Genomic DNA, 27958 nt, shown 5'->3' with positions numbered 1-27958 from the left:
TGACTTTTAATATTAAAATACTTTATTAAAAGGTATATTAAAATCATTGTGTAGGATACCCTTCATTAGTGACTGCTTTTAAAAGCTTTCAACAACAGGTCTGCTGCTAGTCCTGGGGACAGGGCCCCACTGAGAACCTTCTCTTCCAGAAGAGGAATCTGTTCCCGGACGGCGGGGTGGGTCCTGAAATGCTCTATCACGTTCTCCTGAATGAGGTTCCACATCCAGACCTTCTGCTGCTTCTGTCGCTTGGCGGTCAGCTCCCCACTGACAAGCATCACCTCCTGGAATTCTTTCATTTTATCCCACATTTCAGTGATCCCCTCTCCACTTCGGGCAGAAATACGAATGACCTGTTGAAAAGGGAAGAACCAGAATTACTGTACTCACAATGATAGAAAACACTTTTGTGGGGACTCTGGCATTTGCCAATTAATATTTACAGTCTATGGGAAGAGGTGAGTGACAAAAATGAGATATTTTATCACTGTGTCAAAGTAAATACGCTGAGAAATATACTAAGATAACTTACTAAGATTACTAAGTGCAAAGCAGAAATCAGACACGGATTCTACGTCAAGTTTTCAGCTCAGAGCTTTATTTTGACCAAGAATTGCTTGCACAGTCTTTAAAGCTCACAGAGGTGAACTGTGAGAGGGTCACTGGGATGAGGCGGGCAATGCTACGCAGGTTTCCCTGCGGCCTGAGTGCCACACCCTGAAACCAAACTGAGAACACAGCACTGTTCCATCAAACTGCCTGCTTCAGCAGAAGCCATGACCTGAGCATCAGTGCCCACACAGACAAGGTGGCTCCAGACACGGCAAAAAAGACAACATGCTGGGAGCCGACGGCAAGATACGTCACCATCGTTCTCGTTATAGCGATTACAGCTTATTCTTTAATAACACAATGTCCTCCTACAGATAAAGTGTCCCCATCAATATTACTGCATCACTTACTACTGGATTTTTTTTTTCCTTATTAAAAGCATCACCCAACAAACATAATGGGAAGGAAAGTTAACATAGCAAAAGACTTCTCTTACTCAAAAACTCTAACATAGATAATCAAGTCATTAATTGCGCCATAATCTTAAGGATGGATCTTTTCAGAATGGATTTGCCATCACTTCCAAACAGCTCGAGCCCAGCATTAAGCAATCTAATCTATCACCTCACATCCAGTTTTTGACATCTGGTGCTTGACGCACTGTACCTAAAATCGTAACTACGCACTCTGGCTTTGTCATAATTTTTAAAACTGTGATCTCACATACAAGCAAAGATTGATTACATGTCTAGCTTGGGACTTACATCCTTTCTTCTGATGTGCACAGTCTACTCGGGGAGAAAAAGGCGGAACAGAACGCAAGCTAACCTTTGGTCTCCAGACTCCTGAACGCCTGCGCAGTAATTTCAGCGCGCTCACATACTCTGCTTGTATCCTTCGAGCTGGCACGATCAAGTCTCCATCGGATTTGGTGATAGCCACCAGATCTGCCATCTCCACTATTCCTCTTTTGATGCCCTCATGAGAAAAAGAGAGGAAAGTGATTTATCCCAAATAGTTAATGCTAGAAAACAATGGGACACCAGTTCATGCCAGGGTTTTGAAAGTCAAATGCTGTGACTTTTTCTCTGCCCTTTCTACTAGGAATCACAGTTATTTGATGGAATTTACTCAAAAGCATCAAGTCTCAGGATGATGAAAGTCATTTGTAATATCTCTTTCAAACTTGGAGACTAACATGCTGGAGTACATTCAGAATTAGAGTAAATGGATCATTCAGACACAATGTGGTTGAGAGACAGGAGACAGTTCACACAGTCTCATGATGGTTCCACTTCTCTCAGAGCTCACCCTGCAGGAAGCAAAATCATCATTCAGGTGCTTCTTAAGAAGAAAACACCCTGGCACTAACATATGCATTTCCAGAAACAAAGTCTTTGAAGTTTCCCTTAAATAGATGCAGCATTTTTTTTTTTCTATTTGCATCTGAGGAAAAAATAACCTGATGGCTAAGAATGTCTCAATCTCTTGATTTGAATTACATTGCATGAAAACACTAGAAAAATCCTAAGGCCAAACCTTATGTGGAAAATGAATATTTTGCTATCTGAGATTAAAATTCCTTTTCAAGCATTTTAAAACATAACTTCCAATGATTCAAGTCTACTAATGTTTCTAAACTGCAGCAACCAGAGTCTGATGTCACTAGTTTTTCAGAATTTTTCAACTGAAAGTGAGGTCTTGTATAATAAAGAATTTAGTGGAGGACAGAGGAGCCTGGTGGGCTACAGTCCACGGGATCACAAAGAGCAGGATATGACTTAGCAACTGAACAACAACAGCAACAACCGGTCTTTGTCCGAGGCTCCTGGGAGGTAAACCTCTAGAGCCTTGATGTCTCCCGAGTGACAGGAGCCAGGATGGTACCTGAGTTTATGCAAAGAGATCGTTCGGAATGGGGGTTGACTGCACCAGAAAATCAACCACATGATTAGGGGCAGGGGCTTTGAGCCACGTGATAGCAGCCTGATGGCCTCTGGGGGGTGGGGGCTGCAGACTGAGTTTCATCACGTGGATGGCAATTTGGTCAATCACGCCTCCATAATAAAACCCCAACAACCACCACAACAGGCACTGAAGCTCAGGAGAACTCCCTGGCTGGTGATACACATGAGTGTGCCAAGAGGTAAATGTGTCCTGAGGACACAGAACCTTCGAGGCTGTGACCCTTCCAGACCTGTCTCTCTGTGTCTCTTCATTTGGCTGGTCTTGATTTGTCTCCTTTATAATAAAACTCTAACTGGTGACATAGTGCTTTCCTGACATCTGTGAATCCTTCCAGCGAACTACTGAACCTGAGGGGTAGTGCAAACCACCACCTTTGTGGCCAGTCAGAGGCATGGGGGGCCTGGGAACCCCAGGCTTGCTGCTGGAGTCTGGGTGAAGCCAGTCTTGTGAAGGGTGGGGCAACCACTCTGTGAAGGCTGTGCTAACTCAGGGAGTCAATTCCAGACATGCACTGCAGGCCAGAGGAAGAACTCTATTCTATGACATACACACTATATTAGTAGGACCCCAGCTTAAAACCAAAGGAATCTCTCATAGGGAGTATTTCAACCGAATGGAGCACAACCAACCATGGAACAATAGTCTCTTGGCTGGAGCTACTGCTAAATTGGCACACTCACATGTTACAGGTAGAAAAGTCTAAGCTGTATGATTAGCTCAAGGTCATAAGTTCTACAACTATAAGTCAGGAGAAAAAATATGGAGACTTTGCCTCACTTAGGTATTTTAGCCAACGTGAATGATATTTCTTCCCCCACACTAATATCAACTTAATTGACAAAAAACCACAACATTGGGAACTTGTATTTTCAGAGATGTATACTTGTACTTTTCAGAAATGTACTTTGTGTTTGGGGGGTGGGGGGTGTTGAAAAAGTCAAAATAATTACCTGTAATTCATCTCCTCCTGCTGGTGGCAGTAGTAAAATGAACATGTCAACCATGTCGGCGACAGCAAACTCTGACTGTCCCACACCTGAAATTTTAAGTCACAACTGTCTACTCAAACATTCACAAAAATCTGACTTTCTCAACTGCCCTGACCATCACTTCCATTCCAGTTCATGAATTCATACTCAGCATCACACGCTCAACCTGATTCCACTTGAAACAACCACCTCTGGACAATGTATTAAATGCGGCTGCCTCACCTGATGAGCAAAGTTGTTCTCCTCCCCACCTCGCCTCCGCCCCCATTTCCACCGGCTGGGTCTCTGAACAGGGAACGTGGAGACCTGCGCTTTCTCCTCGCTCGCAATGCTCTTTCTCGGCTTCCCTTTTGTGGGTGAACAGCTGGAGCACGCAATTCTAACCCTAGACCAGGCCTGTCAACACGGCAGCTTTCTCGCCTTCTCATCCTTCTACTAGCCCTGCAAACCCCACCATGGATCAGTCCTACTGTCTGTGTCTCTCCCAGAGAAATCCCTCAACGGTGTGGACAGGCGCCGCCAGGGGGTCCAGGGCTCCAACACCAGCTACTTCTTCCTCGCAGTCCAGGAAAAGCGATGCCCCTCAATGCCCTCAGGCAATTCCTTCCCGCTTCCCAAACTGCAGTGCCCCAACGGGCCACGTGCACTCACTGCTCTGAGTCTCGGTGGAAGGCCCTTTAGCCCCTCTGTTACTTAACTCTAACTCTCCCTTTAAAACTGAGTCCATCTGTCACCTCCTCCCCAAAGGCTTCCCCGATCCCCTAAATCTGAGTGAGGTTGTGTCACAAACGCTGATCACACAGTAATACAACAGACTGCCTCTCCATAGGAATGCGAGGTTCTCAGTGTTTCCTTTTCAGTATATTCACTGGGTTTAACTATGTCCTAGGGATATAAAGATAAAATAAAACATGATGTGCCCAAGTACATTAGTTTTCTTAATGAAAACAATGAAAACATATTATAGACATATGACTGCTTTAAGAAAATGGGGTGTTAGTTTTTTTGGTTGGTTTTTTTTTTTTGGCCATGCCACAAGGCTTGTGGGATCCTAGTTCCCCGACCAGTGATTGTAACAGGGCCATGGATGTGAAGGCGCTGAGTTGTTACCACTGGGCCACCAGGGAATTCCCAAACTGGGTGTGAAGCAGCGTTTCCATAGGTTATCCTAACGCTGACAGTTCTCCTCTGGCACTGAAAACACACCCCCTCGTGTCATCACTGCCCAGACATAACGCTTATCCTTCTCTTTGCCGGACTGGATGAATCACAAGCAGGAATCAAGATTGCCGGGAGAAATATCAACAACTTCAGATATGCGGATGATACCATTCTAGTGGCAGAAAGTGAAGAGGAACTAAAGAACCTCTTAATGAGAGTGAAAGCAGCAAGTGAAAAAGCTGGCTTGAAACTCAACAATCAAAAAACTAAGACCATGGAATCCGGTCCCATCACTTCAGCTAAATAGGGGAAAAAGTGGAAGCAGTGACAGATTTTCTTTTCTTGGGCTCCAAAATCACTGCAGATGGTGACTGCAGCCATGAAATTAAAAGACGCTTGCTCCTTGAAAGGAAAGCTGTGACAAACCTAGACAAGTGTATTAAAAAGCAGAGACATCACTTTGCCGACAAAGGTCCGTACAGTCAAAGCTATGGTTTTTCCAGTAGTAATGTACAGATGCTGAGAGTTGGACCATACGGAAGGCTGAGCGCTGAAGAACTGATGCTTTTGAATTGTGGTGCTGGAGAAGACTCCTGAGAGTCCCTTGGACTGCAAGGAGATCCAACCAATCAATCCTAAAGGACATCAACCCTGAATATTCACTGGAAGGACTGATGCTGAAGCTGAATCTTTAATCCTTTAGCCACCTGATGCGAAGAGCCGACTCACTGGAAAAGACCCTGATGCTGGGAAAGACTGAAGGTGGCAGAGGATGAGATGGTTGGATGGTATCACTGACTCAAGGGACATGAGTTTGAGCAAAGTATGGGAGATAGTGGAAGACAGAGGAGTCGGGCATGCTACAGTCCATGGGTTTGCAAAGAATTGGACACAACTTAGTGACTGAACAGCAACAAAGGATTATAGCCTACATACTCATATCTCCTACAGAGATAGCTTACATTTAATTATCTCTTTAGTAAGTATCTGCTGAATGAACAAAATGAAATTAGTCGTCACTCATCTCTATAGAACGTCCATTATAATAGTACTTTATTGTTATGAAATAGAAAACACACTCACCCACAGTTTCAACAAGAATGATGTCATATCCACCTCCTTCGCACAGAAGAATAGCTTCATTTGTGGTCCTCGTCACACCTCCTAAAGTGCCTCTGGTAGGAGATGGCCTTATGTATGCATTCATATCTCTAGATAACTCAGTCATTCGGGTTTTATCACCTAAGAGTGATCCTGAAACACACAGTTACATTTTACAATCATAGCACACCTATAAGGGCCAATGATCAATCAGCCAATTCTTACGGGAAATGCTTCAGGACAGTTCTCCCAAAACCTCAAACTATATCTCATACTACTAAACTTTTTTCCAACACAATGTATTGTAATGATGCCAAATTAATCTGTTTAATGTTTCCAGCCCCTCATATGGCTCACTGACTAGAGGTTCAAATCTAGCTTCTTCAGCCCTGCACTGGAGGCCCTGAGATTACCACCCAATCGCTTGTCCAATTCAGCTTCTACTAATCCCCAAACCAATCTTCCATTTCAGCTGGGGTAGTTTCTTTACTGTCATCTTAACATTGTGTTTATGTTTATCAGTATCTAGAGATATGTGTACTTGTCACACCTTGGGGGTTGGGCGTTCCTGGCATCTAGCAGATAGAGACCAAGGATACTGCCAAACATCCTTCAGCGTGCAGGACAACTGCCCACAACACAGAGTGCCATTTAAAGAGAAACTCTGCTTTAACCTGCGTTTGTTGTCTGTAGGATCATGTCTTACGTATTCTGTATACCTAATGCTTGTTCACGGTAGGCAATTAATGCAATACCTATTGAATAGAAGCGGTGCTGTTTCAGGGCTTACTGCAGTTATTCTGGCAAACATCAGTACCTGCAAATTCTAGAAGACTGAGAGCTTTAGAAGTAGTGAGATTTCCTTGTGACTTCTTTTTGTCAGTCACACAGTGACATTTCCCGAGTCCGACCCCTGGGTCAGGAAGATCCCCTGGAGAAAGGAATGGCAACCGACCCTAGGATCCTTGCCTGGAGGATTCCATGGACAGAGGTGCCTGACAGGCTACCAACTATGGGGTCGCAAAGAGTCGGACACAACTGAACAACTAAGCACATAATAACATTTGAAGGGGGTGGGTGCTGTGCTAACCTGAACTTTAATTTCAGCTTAAGAGCTGACTCTTGCAAGGCAGATGCTAAACATTGAGGAGTTCCTTAAAGAGATGATCTTTTCCCTGATGAGTCCAATTTCAAATTCTCATAGGTTCTAATTCTAGAGCATATACCTACGACAGAGCTCAACTACCATATTTACTGTATATAAAATGTTCTAAAGTAATTTTCTGGGTGAAATCATCTCTATGTAAGTCAACAATCTGCCAAAGATACACTTTAAATTATTATCCTATAGATTCCCTACACGCCGAACTAAACATTTATGAAATTACTGTCCTATATAGCTGTCTGTCAGTAAATCCAAAACTGTTGACTGCAGGCCCTTAGGGAGGTCTCCAAACTTCCACTGCAGGGGGCCTGTGAATCTAAAACACAATAAGGATTGACAATAGACTTCTCAACCTTCAACGGGATGCTATTTTCAAATGTTTATATACTGTTGCAATGATAAGGTATGATTAGAGTGTCCTGTTATCCTTATATAGTTTTCTCTTTCGAAGTCTATGTATTTTCACCTGAAAAAGGGTTCAATTTTGGTTTGAGAAAAGTCAAGAACCACATAGCTATGCAGCTTTAATTAGACTATCTTTTTATAAAAAAGACATTTATTTTTAAATTTTTATTTATTTACATTTTGGCTGCACTACGCAGCATTTGAGATCTTAGATCCCCAACCAGGGATTGAACCTGTGCCTCTCGAAATGAAAGTGCAGAGTCTTCACCACTGGACCTCCAGGGAAGTCCCAATCAGACTACCTAATGTCACCATTTCTGCCACTTTCATCTCAAGCTACTGTTTTCTTTTGCTATTCCAAGTATGCTAGAGTATTTATAAAGGCAAGGAGAAAAGCCTTTTGCACCTACATGGAAATAAAGGCCACTGTAAATAAATTCTTTATACCTTAGTACTTTACACCTGCTAGTACTTACCTTTAACAAAGGTCTTAGACTATAAAAAAAGATAATGCACTGACATGGATTTAATCTTGAACTTTGCAAGTATAAATTTTATTTTATGGCTAACCTTTTCATTATAGTGAATCAAAAACTGTGAATGTTATCAGCTAAATTTCTCAATGGCTGGTAATAGGAATTGCTATCCACCTCTCTGCTGATCTAAAGCCCTAAAATATGATGATGATATCTTTATTTTTTAGCATTAAACCCACAGGATATAAAACCCTGCCACAAAGCACCCTGAATTTCCCCCTTCACAGCACGCATTGTCCTATAATGGCCTGGGTGCACCTATTTTCCTCACAAGATATAAAGTTCCACAAGGCCAAGAGGACTGTGTCCTATTCACCATTAAACAACAAAGCACCTTCTTTGCACAGGGTCTCGCTGTATGTGCTAAAATACTTGTTAAATGAGTAACTGCCACGTGAGATGCTTAAATCATAAAGAGAAGGGAAGAAAAAGCTTTCCTGAGTATTTATATAGCATGCTTTATGTTTCCCTTAAATGATCCTTTTGGGAACTAAGTTTATCCATTTTCTCTCTGATGAGCTGCAAATTAAGCTTTCCATGACTGCATGACCTCAAATCACTAAGTAACTGCAGAGCACCATGTGCAACGTACTAGGCTGAGTGCAGTGGGGAATCGCAGCGTATCACACGGTCCTTCTATGAGCTTTCTGTTTAACTGAACAAGTAGTAGAAACAGGTGACAGGTTAGATAAAGGATGAAGATTTTTTCTTTAAGCTTAAGAGAAGTTACAACAATATGAGGAAATCAGTGAGTGAGACGTCATTTTCTGTACTTCGTAGGGGTTGATGCAGGCAGGAAAGCCAACGGGAGGGAAAGGGGGCTGAGCCCCACTGACATTTATTCGCCTTGGATTATCTTCAACTTCTGCTACTTGCTCTCCTAGTTCTCTAAGTACCCAGCTTCTCCTGGGGGACCTGGAAGCTAACCTCCTCTGGAGACCCCAATGACCCAAACCATCTCCCTCAGTCTCCACCTTGCCCCCTGAACTCTCTACCTTCACTGAGACCAAACTCAAATCTGGTTCAGTTTGCCCCTAAACTGTAACAGAGAGCTGGCCCCATGAGCCCCTGCTCTGCAATTTACAAAGAAACCAGTGATACTCACCACCACTAGTACAAGAAGGGTCCACGCTCCTGCTCTGCAATTTATAAAGAACCAGTGATACTCACCACCACTAGTACAAGAAGGGTCCACGCTCCTGCTCTGCAATTTATAAAGAACCTGTGATACTCACCACCACTAGTACAAGAAGAAGGGTCCACAGCCAGCACAGATAATTTGTGTCCTCTCTCAGTGAGCATTTTTCCAAAATATTCTATAAAGGTTGATTTTCCAGCACCAGGAGGCCCAGACAATCCTACGGTGGAGAGTTTGTAATTTAATGAAATAAATGAAATCAGCACAATAAGTTTTATTAGACTAAAATATTAGGCTACCTTCTATTTCTCCTAATTTATTAAAACCACCATTAACTCAGTTTAACATTTCCTAAAGCAGTAAATGAAAATCTACCTATTTATCTACTCCCTGAGTAATAGGGATATACAGAGGAAACGATGCTGAGTTCCATATGTTCACCAGATTCACCTGTAAAAATTACTAAATGGGATTTGCTTTTTTACTATAATGTAGACCTTTCGGGGCTGATTTCATTTCCTGTGTTGTTACTGTGCTCACTTTCTACAATATCTGCCCACCTCTCACCATGATCAAGAATTACTCCACCCACCCCAATGCCAAGTTCCCATTTGAAAAACAACTCTTTTCTCCAGAAATTCCCAGTAACTGAGAAGCTAACTTTCTATTTATGAAAGATAATTTTTTCATCTCAGCCATAACTCAAAGAAATAATATAAACTGAATCCTGGAAAAAAAATGATATTAAGAAAGACAGAAATTCTCCTCTTTGGAGGGTCCATAGAGCATGGAAGGTGAGAACACAAACTCTGCAGTCAGCTGGCCAGTTCTGCTTCCAGCCCTGCCTCTCATGAGATGTGTACTCTTGGGCAAGTCACTTAATCATTCTGTACACTGAGGATACTCTGCCGTAAAATGGATATAAGAACACCTTCAGGTTATTGTGAGGATTAGAGGAGTTAATTTAGCGATATGTTTAGAACAGCACATGATGTCAAGAGATATATAACTATGTTCAATAAAATCTATAAAACATAAGCACTTAATTGTAACTATGCTCAAAAGTATGTATGGCATGCGGTATGCTTGGCTCCATACCATAATTTTCAGGGCAGGTCTCTTGTCTTAATGAGTGCTGAATAAACATTTGTTGCTTTAATTTATGCTGGTGGTAAAACAACTGCAACAAAGACCCAGGTTTATCTGGCCTCATAAGATCAAGATGGAAGAACCAGAAGAGTGCTGTAGATTTCCATGAAACCTTGGAAGAAAAGCTAGAACAAGCCTAGACAGCGAATTAAAAAGCAGAGACATTACTTTGCCAGCAAAAGTCCAGATAGAAAAACTGATGCTTTCAAATTGTGGTGCTGGAGACGACTCTTGAGAGTCCCTTGGACAGCAAGGAGATCAAACCAGTCAGTCCTAAAGGAAATCAACCCTGAATATTCATTGGAAGGACTGATGCTGAAGCTGAAGTTCCAATACTCTGGCCACCTGATGCAAAGAGCCAACTCATCGGAAAAGACCCTGATACTGGGAGAGATTGAAGGCAGGAGGAGAAAGGGGTGACAGAGGATGAGATGGTTGGATGGCATCACTGATCCAATGGACCTGAGTTTGAGCAAACTCCAGGAGACAGTGAAGGACAGGGAAGCCTGGCGTGCTACAGTCCATGGGGTTGCAGAGTCAGACCTGACTGAGCGACTGAACAACAACAGTTATGTGTGAGTTGCTCATTAACTCTAGGTATTTCTGGACATTTTCTCCTCAAAGATTCTCTACAGCCAATAAGTAAACACTTGATCATAACTGTAATTTCTCTATGGGAGTTTGCTATTTTATCTGTCTACAATACATAATGATTATTAACATCCAGTGTAGTACCTTCTAAAAGAGACACCTCTCAGTGAGGGCAGAAGAATAAGATGTAGGAAAAATGTGGACTAGTACAAATAGCAGTTGGTGAACTCTTTTTGAAATTATCTTTAAAGTATTCAGGCTCCATTACCCCAAAAATCTAAGAGGTTTTAGACCCTACACTGCAAATAAACTGAGATAAAAGAGTATAATGTAATGTCAATCCATTTTTAAGTGTATTTACTCACTCCTCAAAAACGTTCTGTATTTTTCCCACCACTTCTAGTTGTTTTAAGTGGGAGGGTTGGTTGGAATCACTTAGTCTGCCATCAAGAAAAGCATTCATCCTACCCAAAACTGATCTGCTTAATTCCTTCTGGTCAAACACATCTACATTGTTCTAGAATCCACAATTTTGAAAATATACCAAGCTTATCTGCAATTACAGAAACAGGTCAACTGTTCACGAAGTCAAGTGAACATTTTAGACAGTATATGAACGTGGAGTCTCCTTTAAAATACATTTGGGTATTGAGATGACTATGCTTAGAGCCAAGCCATTTCCAGAACTCTAATAAAAAAGTATCTGACAGAAGTAAAGCTTGCCTAGAGAAAGACTAATGAAACACCTAAGAAGCAGAACTTTGAAATGTGATAAGGATAATTATGGTTGATATAACCATAACCACAAGGAATTCACTTTAGACTATTATTAAGCAGAAATTCTGCTGAGAGAAGGGAGGAAACCAGTGAACACTTCTTCCTATACCTGTTGCTACTCTGGAAACCACAGCAAAGAAAGTGTTAGTCGCTCAGTTGTGTTCAACTCTTTGAGACCCCATGGACCAAAGCCCACCAGGCTCCTCTGTCCATGGATTTCTCCAGGCAAGAATAGTGGAGTGGGTTCCCATTCCCTTCTCCAGGGAATCTTCCCAACCCAGGGATCGAACCTGGGTCTCCCGCATTGGAGGCACATGCTTTACCATCTGAGCTACTAGGGAAGTCCACAGCAAGGTCTCTGCCAAAATAGAAATCTTGTATTATTCTCTTAAAATACAGAGCCTTGGTTCAAAAGGTCATGGCATTTCCCCTCCCACACCAACATAACAAGACTAATATGTGCAAAGAAAAGGCATCTAAAATTCATTCCAAACTTCTGCAAGAAAAAAATAAATCCCCTTTAAATCATAAGCTATTTAGACTTATTTTAAAAGAAGAGAATTTTGAAAAATATGTACTGAAAAAAAAAAAGACTGACCCACTCGGAATGCTAGTGGTTTTCCTTTATTTAATTTTTCTTGTTCTCTGTGGTGGGCTAATACTTTCTGAAGAAGCACCTGGGCTAACTCCTTTTTCCTGCTGTGTGTTGATTCCACAAGAGTTATGGCCTCCGCTAAACAGGCCCTTTGGCCTTGGATTAAACCAGCATAGAGCTTATCCACAAGTCTTTGTTCTTTATCAGCAAGTCCTTCTGTGTGTTCCTCTAAGGTTGTTTGCAGACATAATTTTCTCGTTAAACCATTCGATGGCAGCATCCACTTCGCACAATGGAATCCAGAAGAACTGAACGGCTGAGCACATGGCATTCCAGATCCGAGGTGAGGACTCGGGTGAAAGATGAAGCGGTAACGTCGGAAAGGTGTTCTCAAAAGTCCTTTTAGGAAGTGCTGGTGAGGACGCTGGAGTAGCATGGGAATACTCATTTTGCTTGTAATTGAAGAAAACGCTGGACGTTTTCTGGTTCAATGGGATTTGTGACTCCCTAAGAGAGGAAAAAAAACATATTTCGCCAGTTCAACATCCAAGATATTAAAGTGGTGAAGCTGCAAGCTTAGTGTCGTTCCTAGATTCCAAAACACACAGAATCAGAGATTTTGACAGTACAAAGGCATAAAAGCTCCTTCCCAAACTTCAGAGCGAAGACTCTCACCTTGTCCAGAGTTAATATTCAGAGTAACCCAAACCGTGAAACTGTTGCTCTGCTGTGAAGGGCACAGCACATTAAAATTTTCTTTTAAACAAAAACCAAACTGACCCCCTCCTCCCAAAAAAACCACAACCCATTAGGATAGAAACTTTATATAATGGTTATTTTCTTCTGTCTACAAACCTTTTATTTATCATAACAATTTCCTCAGATTGAATATACCCTATTTTGAAACTCATTCAATAGGTTAAAAAAAAAAAATCCCTCTTTTATTCATCTCCACAAAAGGAAAGTGCCTAGTAATACAGGCATTGAGGCATAAGTTTAGATCCATGTACGTATTCAATGGGCTTCCCTGGCAGCTCAGCTGGTAAAGAATCCACCTGCCATGCAGGAGACCCTGGTTCGATTCCTGGGTTGGGAAGATCCCCTGGAGAAGGGATAGGCCACCCACTCCAGTATTGGGGCTTCCCTGGTGGCTGAGGTGATAAAGGATTCACCTACAACACAGGAGACCTGGATTCAACCAATGGGTTGGGAAGATCCCCTGGAGGAGGGCATGGCAATCCACTCCAGTGCTCGTGCCTGGAGAATCCCGTGGACAGAGAAGCCTGGTGGGCTACAGTCCATGGGGTCCCAAAGAGTGGCACACGACTGAGCAACCGAGCACAGCACAGCATGTACTCCACACACTCACCTGGAGCACAGATACACGCCAAGAATGGTCTAACATTCCACACAATCACCAAACCATCACAATCACCACCACAAGCCTTTGTGGGAAATGAACTGAGGGCTCGCTGGAACCTGATCCAGGGCATCTCAAAGTATGGGAAGAACCATTTGGGTGCTTATTAAAACTACATACCCCAGTCCCAAGAATTAGAATCTCTGTGGGTAAGCACACTGAAGTCTGAACAACTATGGAACTGGACCAGGGTGTTTTACTTAGAGTTACTGACATTCTGCTTCAGACTGTATTAGACAGTGAAGGCTGACTGGGTCCGGAGAGTGCAGAGGTTATGGGCCACGGCCACTCAGCATCTCTGCCACTTAAGCAACAATGACCTTGGGCAAGTTACTCAACCACTCTGTGCCTCAGCTTCCTCTTGAGTTAAGAGAACAGATAAAGGACTACCAAAGCTGTGAGAACAAAGTGAGTTAATTCATATAAAAAGCTGGGGACAGTGCCTAGCACAGAGCAAGAGCTTAATAAACTTTATTAGCTTAATAAACTTAATTAGCTTTTATTATTGATATGCCAATTTATAAAACTTTAGTAAAAATTATGTCAGGCAAATGATATATAATACTTAAGTCTGCATTCATGATTATTTGAAATTTTTGGTTTTCAAGTACCATGTAGCACAATGAAATAAATTACTTTATTGCTCTAAAGTACCTCTCTAAATTGTATTCCAAGGCCAGCAGAAAATTAATTTTAACTAAATAACAGTTTTATTAGGAGAAAAAAAGAAACATTTTAAGATTTTTTTATTGTTAGAACTATAACTGCTCATCATTTTTCTATTAGTCTTATTCTAAAAGGACAATTTAAAATGTGTAAAAATGTATCCAAAAGACAATTTCAAAACATCCACTACTACCCTTCACAGAAATACACAGAGACATTTAAAACAAAAAAAGTTAAGAGGGGTTCTATTTTGGAAGCTCTCTTGGATACCACGTTAACCACACTTCTCATCCACTACCACCAAACTGGGCATGCACAGGTAAGGCTATTTTCTGAGACGTACTACCTTCCATGTCCCATGCCAGGTTACAAGAATAACAGTGATGATAATGCTTTTGATGGTGGTGACAATGATATTTTATTATGTTCCAGTCACTGTACTATCAACTTCTATATTAGCACCCTAAGGCTGCTGTAGCAAATTACCATAAACTCGGTGGATTAAAACCACAGAAACCTAACCTCTCCTGGTTCTGGAGGTGGGAAGTCAGAAATCAAAGTAGGAGGACGTCGCTCCCTCTGAAGGCTCTAGACTGGGACTCTTTCCTGCACCTCCCAGCTTCTTGGGGCACCAGGGGCTCCTCAGCTCATAGTTACGTGACTCCAATATCTGCTTCCTTCTTCACATGGCCTACTCTTTGTGTCTCTCTTCTGTGTGGATATTTGTCACTGAATTGGACCCATTCAGATAATCCAAGATGGTCTCATCCCAAGGTCTTTAACTTAATTTGATCTGCAAAGATCCTTTTTCCAAAAGAATCACATTGTCCAGTTCCAGGGATTAGGACGTGGACAAATCTTCTTGGAGGCCACCATCCAATCCACTGCACCTCCTTTGGTGGACTGCCTCATTATCTTACCCTCGACGGTCTAAACCCAGCCCTTCAACAGCTCATAGAACGACGAACACTGTGTTCGGAGAAAGAACAGGGCACTCTGGGAACAGACGAGGTCACGGAAAAGACCTTTCCTGGGGCCGGAGAAGGTCCAAAGTCACCAAGGAGTCAATACCGGGGCTGGGTCTGAAAGGTTACACAAAGGAGGCCTTCCAGGTTGAGGACATACTTGTACAGAGGCCGAGCTGGGACTTGGTCTCTACCATATCAGAGAGGACTGGGTAACTCAAAGAAGCAGACACTGCACATATATATTGGGTTGGCCAAAAAGTTTGTTTGGGTTTTTCAAGCTATTACAGGAAGACATGGATGACCTTCTTGGCCAACCCAATATATGGAACTAGTGATTGAAAATGAAACCAGATCAGGATGGAAATTGAGACCCAGGAAGCAGATTTTGTCTTGTTGGTGGAGGAGAAACTACAGAAGAGATCTTTGGGGAGGCCAGTGACCTAATCAACTTTGGTTTTTAGGAGATAACACTAGGATCAGTGGAGAGAAGTCAAGAGTAATCAGACCCTGGTAACATACAGCCCACTTAGCAAAGACCCAAAAGAGAGGATGGGGACCTGGACCGAGGCAAGGCATTAAGGGATGGAAAAGAGAAGCCAGATTCAAGACCCTCTTTCCATGTTAGTGCTGCACTCAATATGCCAGCAAATCTGGAAAACTCAGCAGTGGCCACAGGACTGGAAAAGGTCAGCTTTCATTCCAATCCCAAAGAAAGGCAATGCCAAAGAATGCTCAAACTACCGCACAATTGCACTCATCTCACAGGCTAGCAAAGTAATGCTCAAAATTTTCCAAGCCAGGCTTCAACAGTACCTGAACCATGAGCTTCCAGATGTTCAAGCGGGATTGAGAAAAGGCAGAGGAACCAGAGATCAAATTGCCAACATCTGCTGGATCATCAAAAAAGCAAGAGAGTTCCAGAAAAACATCTATTTCTGCTTTACTGACTATGCCAAAGCCTTTGACTGTGTGGATCGCAATCAACTGTGGAAAATTCTCAGAGATGGGAATACCAGACCACCTGACCTGCCTCTTGAGAAATCTGTCTGCAGGTCAGGACGCAACAGTTAGAAATGCACATGAAACAACAGACTGGTTCCAAATCGGGAAAGGAGTACGTCAAGGCTGTATATTGCCACCCTGCTTATTTAACTTATATGCAGAGTATATCACGAGAAACACTGGGCTGGATGAAGCACAAGCTGGAATCAACGCTGCTGGGAGAAATATCAATAACCTCAGATATGCAGATGACATCATCCTTATGGCAGAAAGCAAAGAAGAACTCAAGAGCCTCTTTATCAAAGTGAAAGAGGAGAGTGAAAAAGTTGGCTTAAAACTCAACATTCAGAAAACTGAGATCGTGGCATCTGGTCCCATCATTTCATGGCAAAAAGATGGGGAAATGATGGAAACAGTGACAGACTTTATTTTGGGGGGCTCCAAAATCACTGCAGATGGTGACTGCAGCCATGAAATTAAAAGATGTTTGCTCCTTGGAAGAAAAGAGATGACCAACCTAGACAGCATATTAAAAAGCAGAGACATTACTTTGCCAACAGAGGTCCTTCTAGTCAAGGCTATAGTTTTTCCAGTGGTCATGTATGGATGTGAGAGTTGGACTCTAAAGAAAGCTGAGCGCTGAAGAATTGATGCTTTTGAACCATGGTGTTGGAGAAGACTCTTGAGTGTCCCTCGGACTGCAAGGAGATCCAACCAGTTCATCCTAAAGGAGATCAGTCCTGGGTGTTCACTGGAAGGACTGATGTTGAAGCTGAAACTACAATACTTTGGCCACCTGATGCAAAGAGCTGACTCATTTGAAAAGACCCTGATGCTGGGAAAGATTGAGGGCAGGAGGAGAAGGGGACAACAGAGGATGACATGGCTGGATGATATCACCGACTCAATGGACATGGGTTTGGGTGGACTCCAGGAGTTGGTGATGGACAGGGAGGCCTGGCGTGCTGCAGTCTATGGGGTCGCAAAGAGTCGGATATGACTAAGCGACTGAACTGAACTTCCATGTTAGGATCCTCAAAGCTTGCCATGGAGTCTGACACACTGCAATTATGCTAAAGAATGCTAATCTGATCTTATTTCATCTCCCACTTGCCTGTCAGTCAAGAGTGTATGAACCATTTTCGAATACTTTATTTCACTTTATTCTTCCAGACAATTCCATGGAGACAACTGGATAGTTAGTCTCATTTAATAAGAGAAACCAAGAGTGAGTTAGCTGACTACAGTCAGAGCTAGTGGACTCAAACCCAGGTTTCTGACTCTCTGTGGCATTTTTTTCTCCATAAATTGTTTTAGAATAAAGGAGCTCCTTTGGTAAATAGATATTAGTAACCCTGTGCCTCCCAAAGTGGTAAGAAGCATTTTCAGTGTACAGTGATGGGGCAGCATTAGGAGGAGCCAAAGAACAAGTTACATTTAAAATATTTAATTAACTTAATTAAAAAAATTTTTTTAAATTAATTCTTACCACGACAATCTCTTACCAACAGAGCTCTTCAAAAAGAGCAAAGTAATATAGAGAGAAAGAGAAACGAGATCATAAAGCATTCATTCAACAAGTACTTGATCATCCACTATGTGTCATGCTCTAGTTTAGCACGGGGGATGCAACAGTGATCTAACAGAACAACAGTTCCTGCCCCATGAAGCTAACATCCAAGTAACGGAAACAGACAACAGGCTATGAATAAGAAGGTCAGTGTGGCCGGAGGTGAATGAGCAAGAAAGAAAGTGTAAAGGAGAAGGCCAAAGAGCAGGTCAGATATAGGGCCTTAAAGATGACTGGAAAGAATTTGACTTTGAGTGAGAAGGGAAGTCAAGGGACCGAGGAGAATCCAATTTGACTTCCCTTCAGATCAAAGGGATCTGATACAGATGCAAGAACAGAAAGGAGAAGAGCAGCTAAGAAACTACTGCAAAAATGCAGATAACAATGACCTCGACCAGGCAGGCTGGAGTTAGATTCTGGATGAATTCTGGAGGACCTGGTAATACATGGGACATGGATGGGAGAGAAAGAGAACACTCAAGGATGAGGTACAGGTTTTATCTTGTGCCAACATCTATTGATCATAGAAAAAGCAAGGGAATTCCAGAAAAACGTCTACTTCTGCTTCACTGAGTAAGCTAAAGCCTTTGACTGTAAGGATCACAATGAACTATGGAAAATTCTTAAAGAGATGGGAATACCAGACCATCTTAACTGCCTCTTGAGAAACCTGTATGCAGGTCAAAAAGCAACAGTTAGAACTGGACATAGAACAACAGACTGGTTCCAAATTGGGAAGGAGTATGTCAAGGCTGTATATTGTCACCCTGCTTATTTAACTTCTATGCAGAGTGATGGTGGTGGTTTAGTCACTAAGTCGTGTCCGACTCTTGCAACCCCAGGGACTATAGCCTGCCAGGCTCCTCTATCCATGGGATTCTCCAGGCAAGAATACTGGAATGGGTTGCCACTTCCTTCTCCAAGGGATCTTCCCAACCCAGGAATCGAACCTGGGTCTCCTACACTCCAGGCAGATTCTTTACCAACTGAGTTATAAGGGAAGCCCCCTCTATGCAGAGTACATCATGCTAAATGCTGGGCTGGATGAATCAAAACTGGAATCAAGATTGCTGGGAGAAATATCAACAACCTTAGATGTGCAGATAACAACACTCTAATGGCAGAAAGTGAAGAGGAACTAAAGCGCCTCTTGATGAAGGTGAGAGAGGAGAGTGAAAAAGCTGGCTTAAAACTCAACATTCAAAAAAACTAAGACCATGGCATCCGGTTGCATCACTTCATGGCAATTAGATGGGGAAACAATGCAAACAGTGACAGATTTAATTTTCTTGGGCTCCAAAATCACTGTGGATGGTGACTGCAGCCATGAAATTAAAAGACACTTGCTCCTTGGAAGAAAAGCTAGATAAACCTAGACAGCATATTCAAAAGCAGAGACATTACTTTACTGACAAAGGCCCGTCTAGTCAAGGCTATGGTTTTTCCAGCAGTCACGTATGGATGTGAGAGTTGGACCATTAAAGGGGCTGAGCATCGAAGAATTAATGCTTTTAAACTGTGGTGCTGGAGAAGACTCTTGAGAGTGTCTTGGACTGCAAGATCAAACCAGTCAATTCTAAAGGAAATCAACCCTGAATATTCATTGGAAGGACTGGTACTAAAGCTGAAGCTCCAATTCTTGGCCACCTGATGCCAAGAGTCGACTCACTATGACTCTGATGCTGGGAAAGATTGAAGGCAGGAGGAGAAGGGGGCAACAGAGGATGACATGGTTGGATGGCATCACTGACTCAATGGACATGAGTTTGAGCAAACTCCAGGAGACAGTGAAGGACAGGGAAGCCTGATGTGCTGCAGTTCATGGGGTGGCAAAAGGTCGGACACAACCTGTGACTGAACAACAACAATAAATATCAACAGAATACAGATTTTGCTCTAACATTTAGAATAGTGATTTCTTACAACAATTTATGTATAGTTTTTCTCAGAAGATCCATGCCAACTATCTGACAGGCTTATGGCTTATACTGTAGGATTTATCACAATTTGGGATTAGGGTTAGGGTTAGGGTTAGGAAAAGGTCTTTAAATGAAAAGAAAGAGCCAGGAAGAGGATAACATTTTAGGTCATTCATTCTCTGCCAAAACTAGAAAGTTATCCACATGTATATAATTCCAGAATTTTATACTTTCAAATCTTTCCCAGAGGGCTGATTTTCTTGGTGCTTCCAAACCCTCTGGACCTTCTGAAGGGCAGAGCAGCAGCTGCTAACCTTTTACTGAATGCTGATGATGTGTGAGCTATTGAGCATGCATTCCCTCAGCTAAGCCTCACGACAGCAGACGAGAGTCCATTTCACACGTGAGGCTCGTAAGGTGAGGCTGACTGATCGAGGCCTCACAACTAGTGGCAGAATGTGGGGAAAGTACAGATTTCACTGAGCCAGATCTATACAGTATCAACTCTAGATTCCTGTATAAAAAGGGGAGTGGTGTCATGTCACATTAAGGGAACACCAAGTAATCATATTTGGTTATGGCACAGGCTGTTTACCTTCGTGTTGTTCCTTTCTCTCTCTCTCTTTTGCTTAGGCCAAAAGGAAAACTTAATTTATATTTTCTGTGCAAATCTTATCAGTAGGAGATCCTAATAATGTATTAGGCAAAAGAATAGACCAAATTTCTAAAATTTTTAATGTTTTCTTGTTCTACACAGAATAATTCCACTTGATAACTAAATGCATAATATACTTAAACCCATTAATTTCACAAAACCAGCTGGATTATAAAGAAGTCCATAAACTTTTTAAAAGCCAATATAGAGGATTCCCCTCTATATTGGTCCAGTGGTTAAGAATTCACCTGCCAATACAAGGGACATGGGTTCAACGATCCCTAGTCGGAAAGATTCCACATGCCTTGGAGCAAATAAAGCCCGTGTGCCATTACTACCAAAGCCTGCAAGCCAGAGAGCCTGTGTCTGCGACAAGAGAAGCCACAGCAATGAGGGCCTGTGCACCACAATGAGGAGAAGCCTCTGTTCACTGCAACCAGAGAAAGCCCGCACGCGGAACAAGTGGTGCTGGGAAAACTGGTCAACCACTTATAAAAGGATGAAACTAGAACACTTTCTAACACCATACACAAAAACAAACTCAAAACGGATTAAAGATCTAAACGTAAGACCAGAAACGATAACACTCCTAGAGGAAAACATAAGCAAAACACTCTCCGACATAAACCACAGCAGGATCCTCTATGACCCACCTCCCAGGATATTGCAAATAAAAGCAAAAATAAACAAATGGGACCTAGGTAAAATTAAAAACTTTTGCACAACAAAGGAAACTATAAGCAAGGTGAAAAGACAGCCTTCAGAATGGGAGAAAATAATAGCAAATAAAGCAACAGACAAAGAATTGATCTCAAAAATATACAAGCAACTCCTGCAGCTCAATTCCAGAAAAATAAACGACCCAATCAAAAAATGGGCCAAAGAACTAAACAGACATTTCTCCAAAGAAGACATACAGATGGCTGACAAACACATGAAAAGATGCTCAACATCACTCATTATCAGAGAAATGCAAATCAAAACCACAATGAGGTACCATTTCACACCAGTCAGAATGGCTGCTATCCAAAAGTCTACAAACAATAAATGCTGGAAAGGGTGCAGAGAAAAGGGAATCCTCTTACACTGTTGGTGGGAATGCAAACTAGTACAGCCACTATGGAGAACAGTGTGGAGATTCCTTAAAAAACTGGGAATAGAACTGCCATATGACCCAGCAATCCCACTGCTGGGCATACACACCGAGGAAACCAGAATTGAAAGAGACACGTGTACCCCAATGTTCATCGCAGCACTGTTTATAATAGCCAGGACATGGAAGCAACCTAGATGTCCATTGGCGGACAAATGGATAAGAAAGCTGTGGTACATATACACAATGGAATATTACTCAGCCATTAAAAAGAATACATTTGAATCAGTTCTAATGAAGTGGATGAAACTGGAGCCTATTATACAGAGTGAAGTAAGCCAGAAAGAAAAACACCAATACAGTAAACTAACGCATATATATGGAATTTAGAAAGATGGTAACGATAACCCTATATGCGAGTCAGCAAAAGAGACAAAGATGTATAGAACAGTCTTTTGGACTCTGCGGGAGAGGGCGAGGGTGGGATGATTTGGCAGAATGGTATTGAAACATGTATATTATCATATGTGAAACGAATCACCAGTCCAGGTTCAATGCATGATACAGAGGGCTCGGGGCTGGTACACTGGGATGACCCAGAAGGATGGGCTGGGGAGGGAGGTAGGCGGGGGGTTCAGGATGGGGAACACATGTACACCCATGGCGGATTCATGTCAATGTATGGCAAAACCACTACAATATTGTAAAGTAATTAGCCTCCAATTAAAATAAATAAATTTATATTAAAAAATAAATGGAGAGAAGATACAAATTACCAGTACCAATGTCAGGAAACAGAGAAAAGTTATCACTATAAATCCTAGAAAAGTTAAAAGAATAATAAGGGGGGTACCACAAACAATCTCTAATAAATTTGACAACTGGGATAAGAAAAAAAAAAAGAAAGCCCGCACACAGCAATGAAGATGAAGTGCAATCAAAAAATAATAATACATAAATAAATCACAATAAAGGCTCTTGCTCACATTTTTTAAAAAGTGCCAATATGACTCAGCCTTCTATGAGCACCTTTCTGCCTGTATGTACATGTTACAGGCAGAATAGACTAAGTCTATTAGAGTGGCAAAATCATGCATGCCCAGGTGGCTCAGCGGTAAAGAATCTGCCTGCCAATGCAGGAGACCTGGGTTCAATCCTGGTCCGGGAAGATCCACTGAAGAGGAAATGGCAACCCACTCCAGTATTCTTGCCTGGGAAATCCCATGGACAGAGAAGCCTGCCAGGCTACAGTCCATGGGGTTGCAGAACAGTCCAACACGACTTAGCAACTAAGCAACAACAGGGAGAAGGACTTCCCACCTGCTCATGTATCTAAGCACCTTTTCCTGCTTTCTTACGGAAAGAAATCAAAGAACCTGGCCAATAATCAAACTGTTTCAATGAATTTTCACAATTCCTAAGAGTATGGTTTCATCCTATACTTTTACACCCAGCACCAGGAAAATAAAAGAAATTTTGTAGCACTTACAACACTCAGTAAGATACTTCAAAGCACCACTATTCCTAATAAACCAGAAAGTCAACTTATTAATATATAATGAAAGCACCAAGTAGGCAAAAATACGAAAAGAGGCTGGGTAAGTACGTCCCCTCTCCTGCAAGAGAGTTCATATGGACAGAAGAATTTTAAGGTGTGAGGTTTCACACTTGTTTTCCTCTAAATATCTTTTATATCCATTCCATTCTCTTACCATCATGCCCAGATTTCTCTACTATAACGGCTTTCAAATTCTGATAGAAGTTCATAGAAAGAAACACACTTACGCCAGTCAATAAACAGACATATACCTGAAACAAGCTTCACAAAACATTTTTATCCCTATTACGTGTGCTATATGCTAATACTTTTCAAGTTTTTCTTAAAATGAAGACTGTAATCTACCAATGGGCACAACCTATTATAGCCATTGCTATGGCCAGTGTTTTTAACAAACTTGTCTTTATGGAAATTTAAAAAATTTGTGCATCAAAAGACAATGTCCACAGAGTAAAAAGCAACCCACAGGATGGGAGAAAATACTTGCAAATCATATACCCGACACGAGATTAATACCCAAAATATATAAAGAACTTCTGACATTCAACAATAGAAACAACCCAAATCAAAAATGTGCCAAGGGCTTGGACAGACAGTTCTCCAAGAAGATACACAAATGATCAATAAGCACATGAAAAGATATTCACCATCATCAATCATAAAGACAATGCAATGTAAAACTACAATAAGATACCACCCCACAACCATTAGAATGACTGCTAACTATAGCCATTATTAATTCATCTTCCATACTACCACTTATCCTCATAAAATGTAAAACTGACTACATTACTCCACTTAAAATACTTTAAAATGCTTAAAATACTTTAAAAGTTCCTTGTGTATTATCTGTTAAATTTTTTTCCCCCTGTGATTTAGCCATTCATTCATTGAGCAACTATTTATTGAGAGTCTATCATATGCTAGGTGCTCTGTTAAGGCCTTAGCATACATTGGTATACGGATCCAACATGGCTCCTAACATGAAGTTTACAATCCAGCCAGGACAGTCATTAAATAGGTTTCATATTGTTTATGAGTGCTCATATCTACCTTTCCAGTTTAATTCATCCCCCTCCTCCACTCTTATCATACTGCTATAACTATCCTGATCTGCATGGAGGTCCCAGAAAAATTCACAGTCTTTTATACATCGTGGCCATTGTCCTTGATGTCCCTTCTAATTGGAATGCCTTAATCACCTCACAAATTCTTCCTCAGCCTTCAAGATCAATTTAAAAGGGTCTCCTCTAAAAACATTTCTGTGACTTCCTTTCTACACTCCTTCAGTCACCATTTCTACCTCTTGAAATCAGCATTACAATGCTGATCACATCATTTTGTGACCATTTTTTAAAAAATGTCAGTCCTCCTAGACTGAGTTATCATTGGATCCACAGCACAGTTTATCAGTCACAGAATAAATGAATGAATGTATGCTATAATTTTGTATGTATAACTCCATTATGTTGATTACTCAGTTGATTGATGTTTGAAAACTTACATTTTTCTAGATTTCACTGTATAAATATATTTTTAGGACTTCCTTCTTAAAGTCTGATTTCAATATATGGATGTTTTCCTTCATTAAAAATTTGTTCGGCAGCAGCCAGTCTGACTTGGAATATTTGTCTTGAAATTGATCCAATGAATATTCTTAATTTCAATAACTACCCTGGCAAGAAAAAGCAGAGAGGATTTCCAAAATCAATACATTAGGTCAGTGTCTGCGGCACAACAGTTTATACAGGCAAAGTGGTGTTACACCATGTGTTTCCATTTCACCATGCTAATTACTTTTAATGTGAAGCTAGGCTGTCAGATGCCATCAATCTGTTCACCATCTCCCACCACCCCCATGCAGGAGACCTAGGTTCGATCCCTGAGTTGGGAAGATCCCCTGGAGAAAGTGGCAACCCACTCCAGTATTCTTGCCTCAAGAATTCCATGGACAGAGGAGCCTGGAGGGCTCAGTCCATGGGGTTGCAAGTTGGACACGACTTAGCCACTAAACCACCACCAACACCCCCATTGTAGGCTTTACTTTCTTCTTTTCAAATAATTTTCAGAAAATCTGGGTAGAACAGAATGGCTTTTTAAATAAGCAACTCTTAACTAGGTCATGGTTACAGAAGAGTTATACAGAACATGCACTGAACTCATGCAGGGAATATTCTAAAGTTCTCTGTCCACTTTACCTTTTATCACTCTTCCAGTTAGGACTGATTTCCCAACTTCTACTTTGTTTCAATCTTCTGGGGAAGTCTTGATTTTTCTAAATTCTATCACCAGCCGATGTTTTGATTCATTTCCACTGCTATTACCCTAGTTCAAATCTGAACTAGTCTTAAGGGCTCTGAGACTAGCTATAGGACCTGGGCAATCTCTACTACTCTCCATATGAAAATATTAAGACTTACACATCAGAGTCAGACTATGAAATGAAATTGTCTGCATGAGAGGGCTTGGCACCAACAGGTGTTAACCAACTGTAAGGAACCTTCTTTTCTCTTTCCTCCCTTCCCCAATCTTCCATCTTGGACGACACAGCAAGACTTATACTGAACCATGAATGTGATCCCCTTACTGCTGCTGCTGCTAAGTCACTTCAGTCGTGTCAGACTCTGTGCGACCCCATAGACGGCAGCCTACCAGGCTCCCCCATCCCTGGGATTTTCCAGGCAAGAACACTGGAGTGGGTTGCCATTTCCTTCCCCAATGCATGAAAGTGAAAAGCGAAAGTGAAGTTGCTCAGTCGTCTCCGACTCTTAGCGACCTATGGACTGCAGCCTACCAGGCTCCTCCGTCCATGGGCTTTTCCAGGCAAGAGTACTGGAGTGGGTTGCCATTGCCTTCTCCGGATCTCCTTACTAATCCACCTCAAATTCCTCCAATAGTTTCCCCCATGCTAGGACAGTACTTCTCAGTCTGGTCCCCAAACCAACAGCAACTCCAGCAACTGAGAATGGATAAGAGGGAAATTCTCAAGCCCCACCCCAGAACTTCTGAAGCAAGAACTCTGGAGTTGGGGGCCATGCCTGTCACTATCTCACAAACCTGCCGGGTAATCATGATGTAAGCTCAAATTTGAGAATCAGTGCCCGAGGATAAAGTCTAGTCTGGTATTGAAGGGTCTCCCAAACCAGTTTTCCTCCATTTACTGTACTTGCCTTCTTAGAATTCTCCTAAGGCGAGTTTACTTACGATCTTCCAAACCTGCTATTCAGTTTCCCAACTGAGATTTTACTCACTGGTTACATTCTCTTTTCTTTCTTTCTTTAAATATTTACTTATTTAGCTGCTTCACATTTATTCTGCAGCATGCAGAATCTTTAGTTGTGCGATCTTAGTTCCCCCACCAAGGGACTGAACCTGGAGACCTACATTGGAAATGCCGAGTCCTGGCCGCTAGACCAACAGGGAAGTCGTCACTGGTTACATTCTCCTCCATGACACCTCTCCTTTTCAACCCAGCTTAAATCCCACTGTTTTCTTAAATCCCTTCCTGACACAGTTTCCAGGAACCTTTTCCCCTTTTAATTCCAATTATTTCTGAGTACTCAAGTGATAATCTGCAGATGTCACAAACTGGCTGTTCCTGGCCCATAGAGGGTATGTATGTGAGTGCATAATGAATTGGTTGCCAATAACAATAAAAATCAAGAAATATTACAAAGATAGAGATTTTTGGCCTGTGATGGGGAAAGTCAGATCTGTGTATGAGGCACCCACATTCCCACATGGCAACCATCAGCGGAGGGGCACTTGTTTCCAGCACTCACCAGCTCTTTCCATGCCAAATATAGGTTTTTAGACATCTTAAAATATCTCAAACCATAACCTACATTTCTTATGCAACTTTTTATGGGTTTTTTTGGCTCTCCTAATAGAATACAGCCCTTAAAGGAACTGAACTGTCCCGGTTTTCATTACCTTGAACACAAAACGATATGAGGTTTTCACTATACAAAAGAATATTCTGGACATTATAGACCCCCAAACAAGTAGAAATGTACACAGGCTTTTAGGAAACTCCTGATTTTCTACCAATTTGGAAAAGCTATAGTAGTGTTTCTTTTTCCAAAGTATATTAGGGCACAACTCTCAAGGTAATTACAAATTTTCATGCCATTTTGGCTTAGACTGTCTTTCATAATAACAATTTGTATTTATCTTTCATAATGATAAACACAAATTACTTGAATACAGTATATATGCTGGAAGAGACCTAGCCCATGCCCAGCACAGTATTTCACCGAACCTTGATGCTGTCTGTAACTTCCCGTCTAAGCCCTATTTTTATTTACTGATTTTTATTCCGTTAAAGACGAGTTTTAACCTCCCTCTTGGGTAGCTGCTACACTGAACCACAGTGCCTTTTTACAGGCCACCGTCTGGTTAACCATTTGCCAGCGGCAAAGTACGAGCCACCTTATGAAAACTGTCTTACCGCGGCACAACGGTAAAATCACAAGCTTGTCCAAAATAATGAAAAATTTAACACGCTGTTCACAGAGAAATCTCCTTTTTAAGGAGAAAACCAACCAACCTTCCCTGTGAATCCATTTTGCCGACGCTTGTTCGTTCACACATTTCCCGCACCCCCACATCATCCGACTCAATCACAGTCTCCTCTTCCTTTCCCTTTCCCGAATTCTCCAGGGGGCGCCGCAGACGCAGAGCTGAGCCCCCGGCGGCAGGAGGCACGAGCCTGGCCCCAACCCGGACGTTCCGCGCAACCCCCGCCCCGTACTCACCCGCCCGCGGCCGTAAAAGTGCAGCGCCCTCCTGCCCCGCCCCTTCCGGCGGGCCGCTTCGCCCCGCCCCGCGCTCTCCCGCGCGCAGGCGCAGCGCCCACTGCCGGGTGTCGGGCTCCGGGGAGCGATCCGGGGCCGGGCGGTGGCGTGGGGCGTTGCCTGGTCCCCGGTGGGCGTGGCCTGGGTCCCGGCGGGCGTGGCCGCGGGATTCCGGTGTGTGACG

General features: G+C 42.2%; 1 protein-coding gene across 10 annotated transcripts; it reads right to left on the bottom strand.

Moving 5' to 3' along the window:
- Positions 1-27837, bottom strand: MMAA (metabolism of cobalamin associated A). 10 transcript variants are annotated; one of them, XM_081544227.1, is made up of 8 exons: positions 27736-27837; positions 24483-24653; positions 12131-12634; positions 9113-9235; positions 5754-5924; positions 3471-3556; positions 1381-1530; positions 1-353 (listed from the first exon to the last, which is right to left on the bottom strand). In XM_081544227.1, exons 3-8 carry the CDS (start codon positions 12573-12575, stop codon positions 66-68), a joined length of 1263 nt encoding a protein of 420 aa, XP_081400353.1. In that variant the 5' UTR covers positions 12576-12634; positions 24483-24653; positions 27736-27837; the 3' UTR covers positions 1-65. The 10 variants fall into 10 exon arrangements, with proteins under 10 accessions (XP_081400353.1, XP_081400355.1, XP_081400352.1 ...); XM_081544229.1 differs by lacking the exon at positions 27736-27837 and adding an exon at positions 25177-27727; XM_081544226.1 differs by lacking the exon at positions 27736-27837 and adding an exon at positions 27528-27727.
- Between the last annotated feature and the right edge of the window lie 121 nt (positions 27838-27958).

This window comes from Giraffa tippelskirchi, chromosome 11 (genome assembly GCF_054371585.1).
Source record: "Giraffa tippelskirchi isolate mGirTip1 chromosome 11, T2T-mGirTip1v1.2.pri, whole genome shotgun sequence".
NCBI classification, from domain to species: Eukaryota; Metazoa; Chordata; class Mammalia; order Artiodactyla; family Giraffidae; genus Giraffa; species Giraffa tippelskirchi.
Note: the sequence above shows the minus strand (reverse complement) of the source record. Positions and strands in the feature narration are given on the sequence as shown.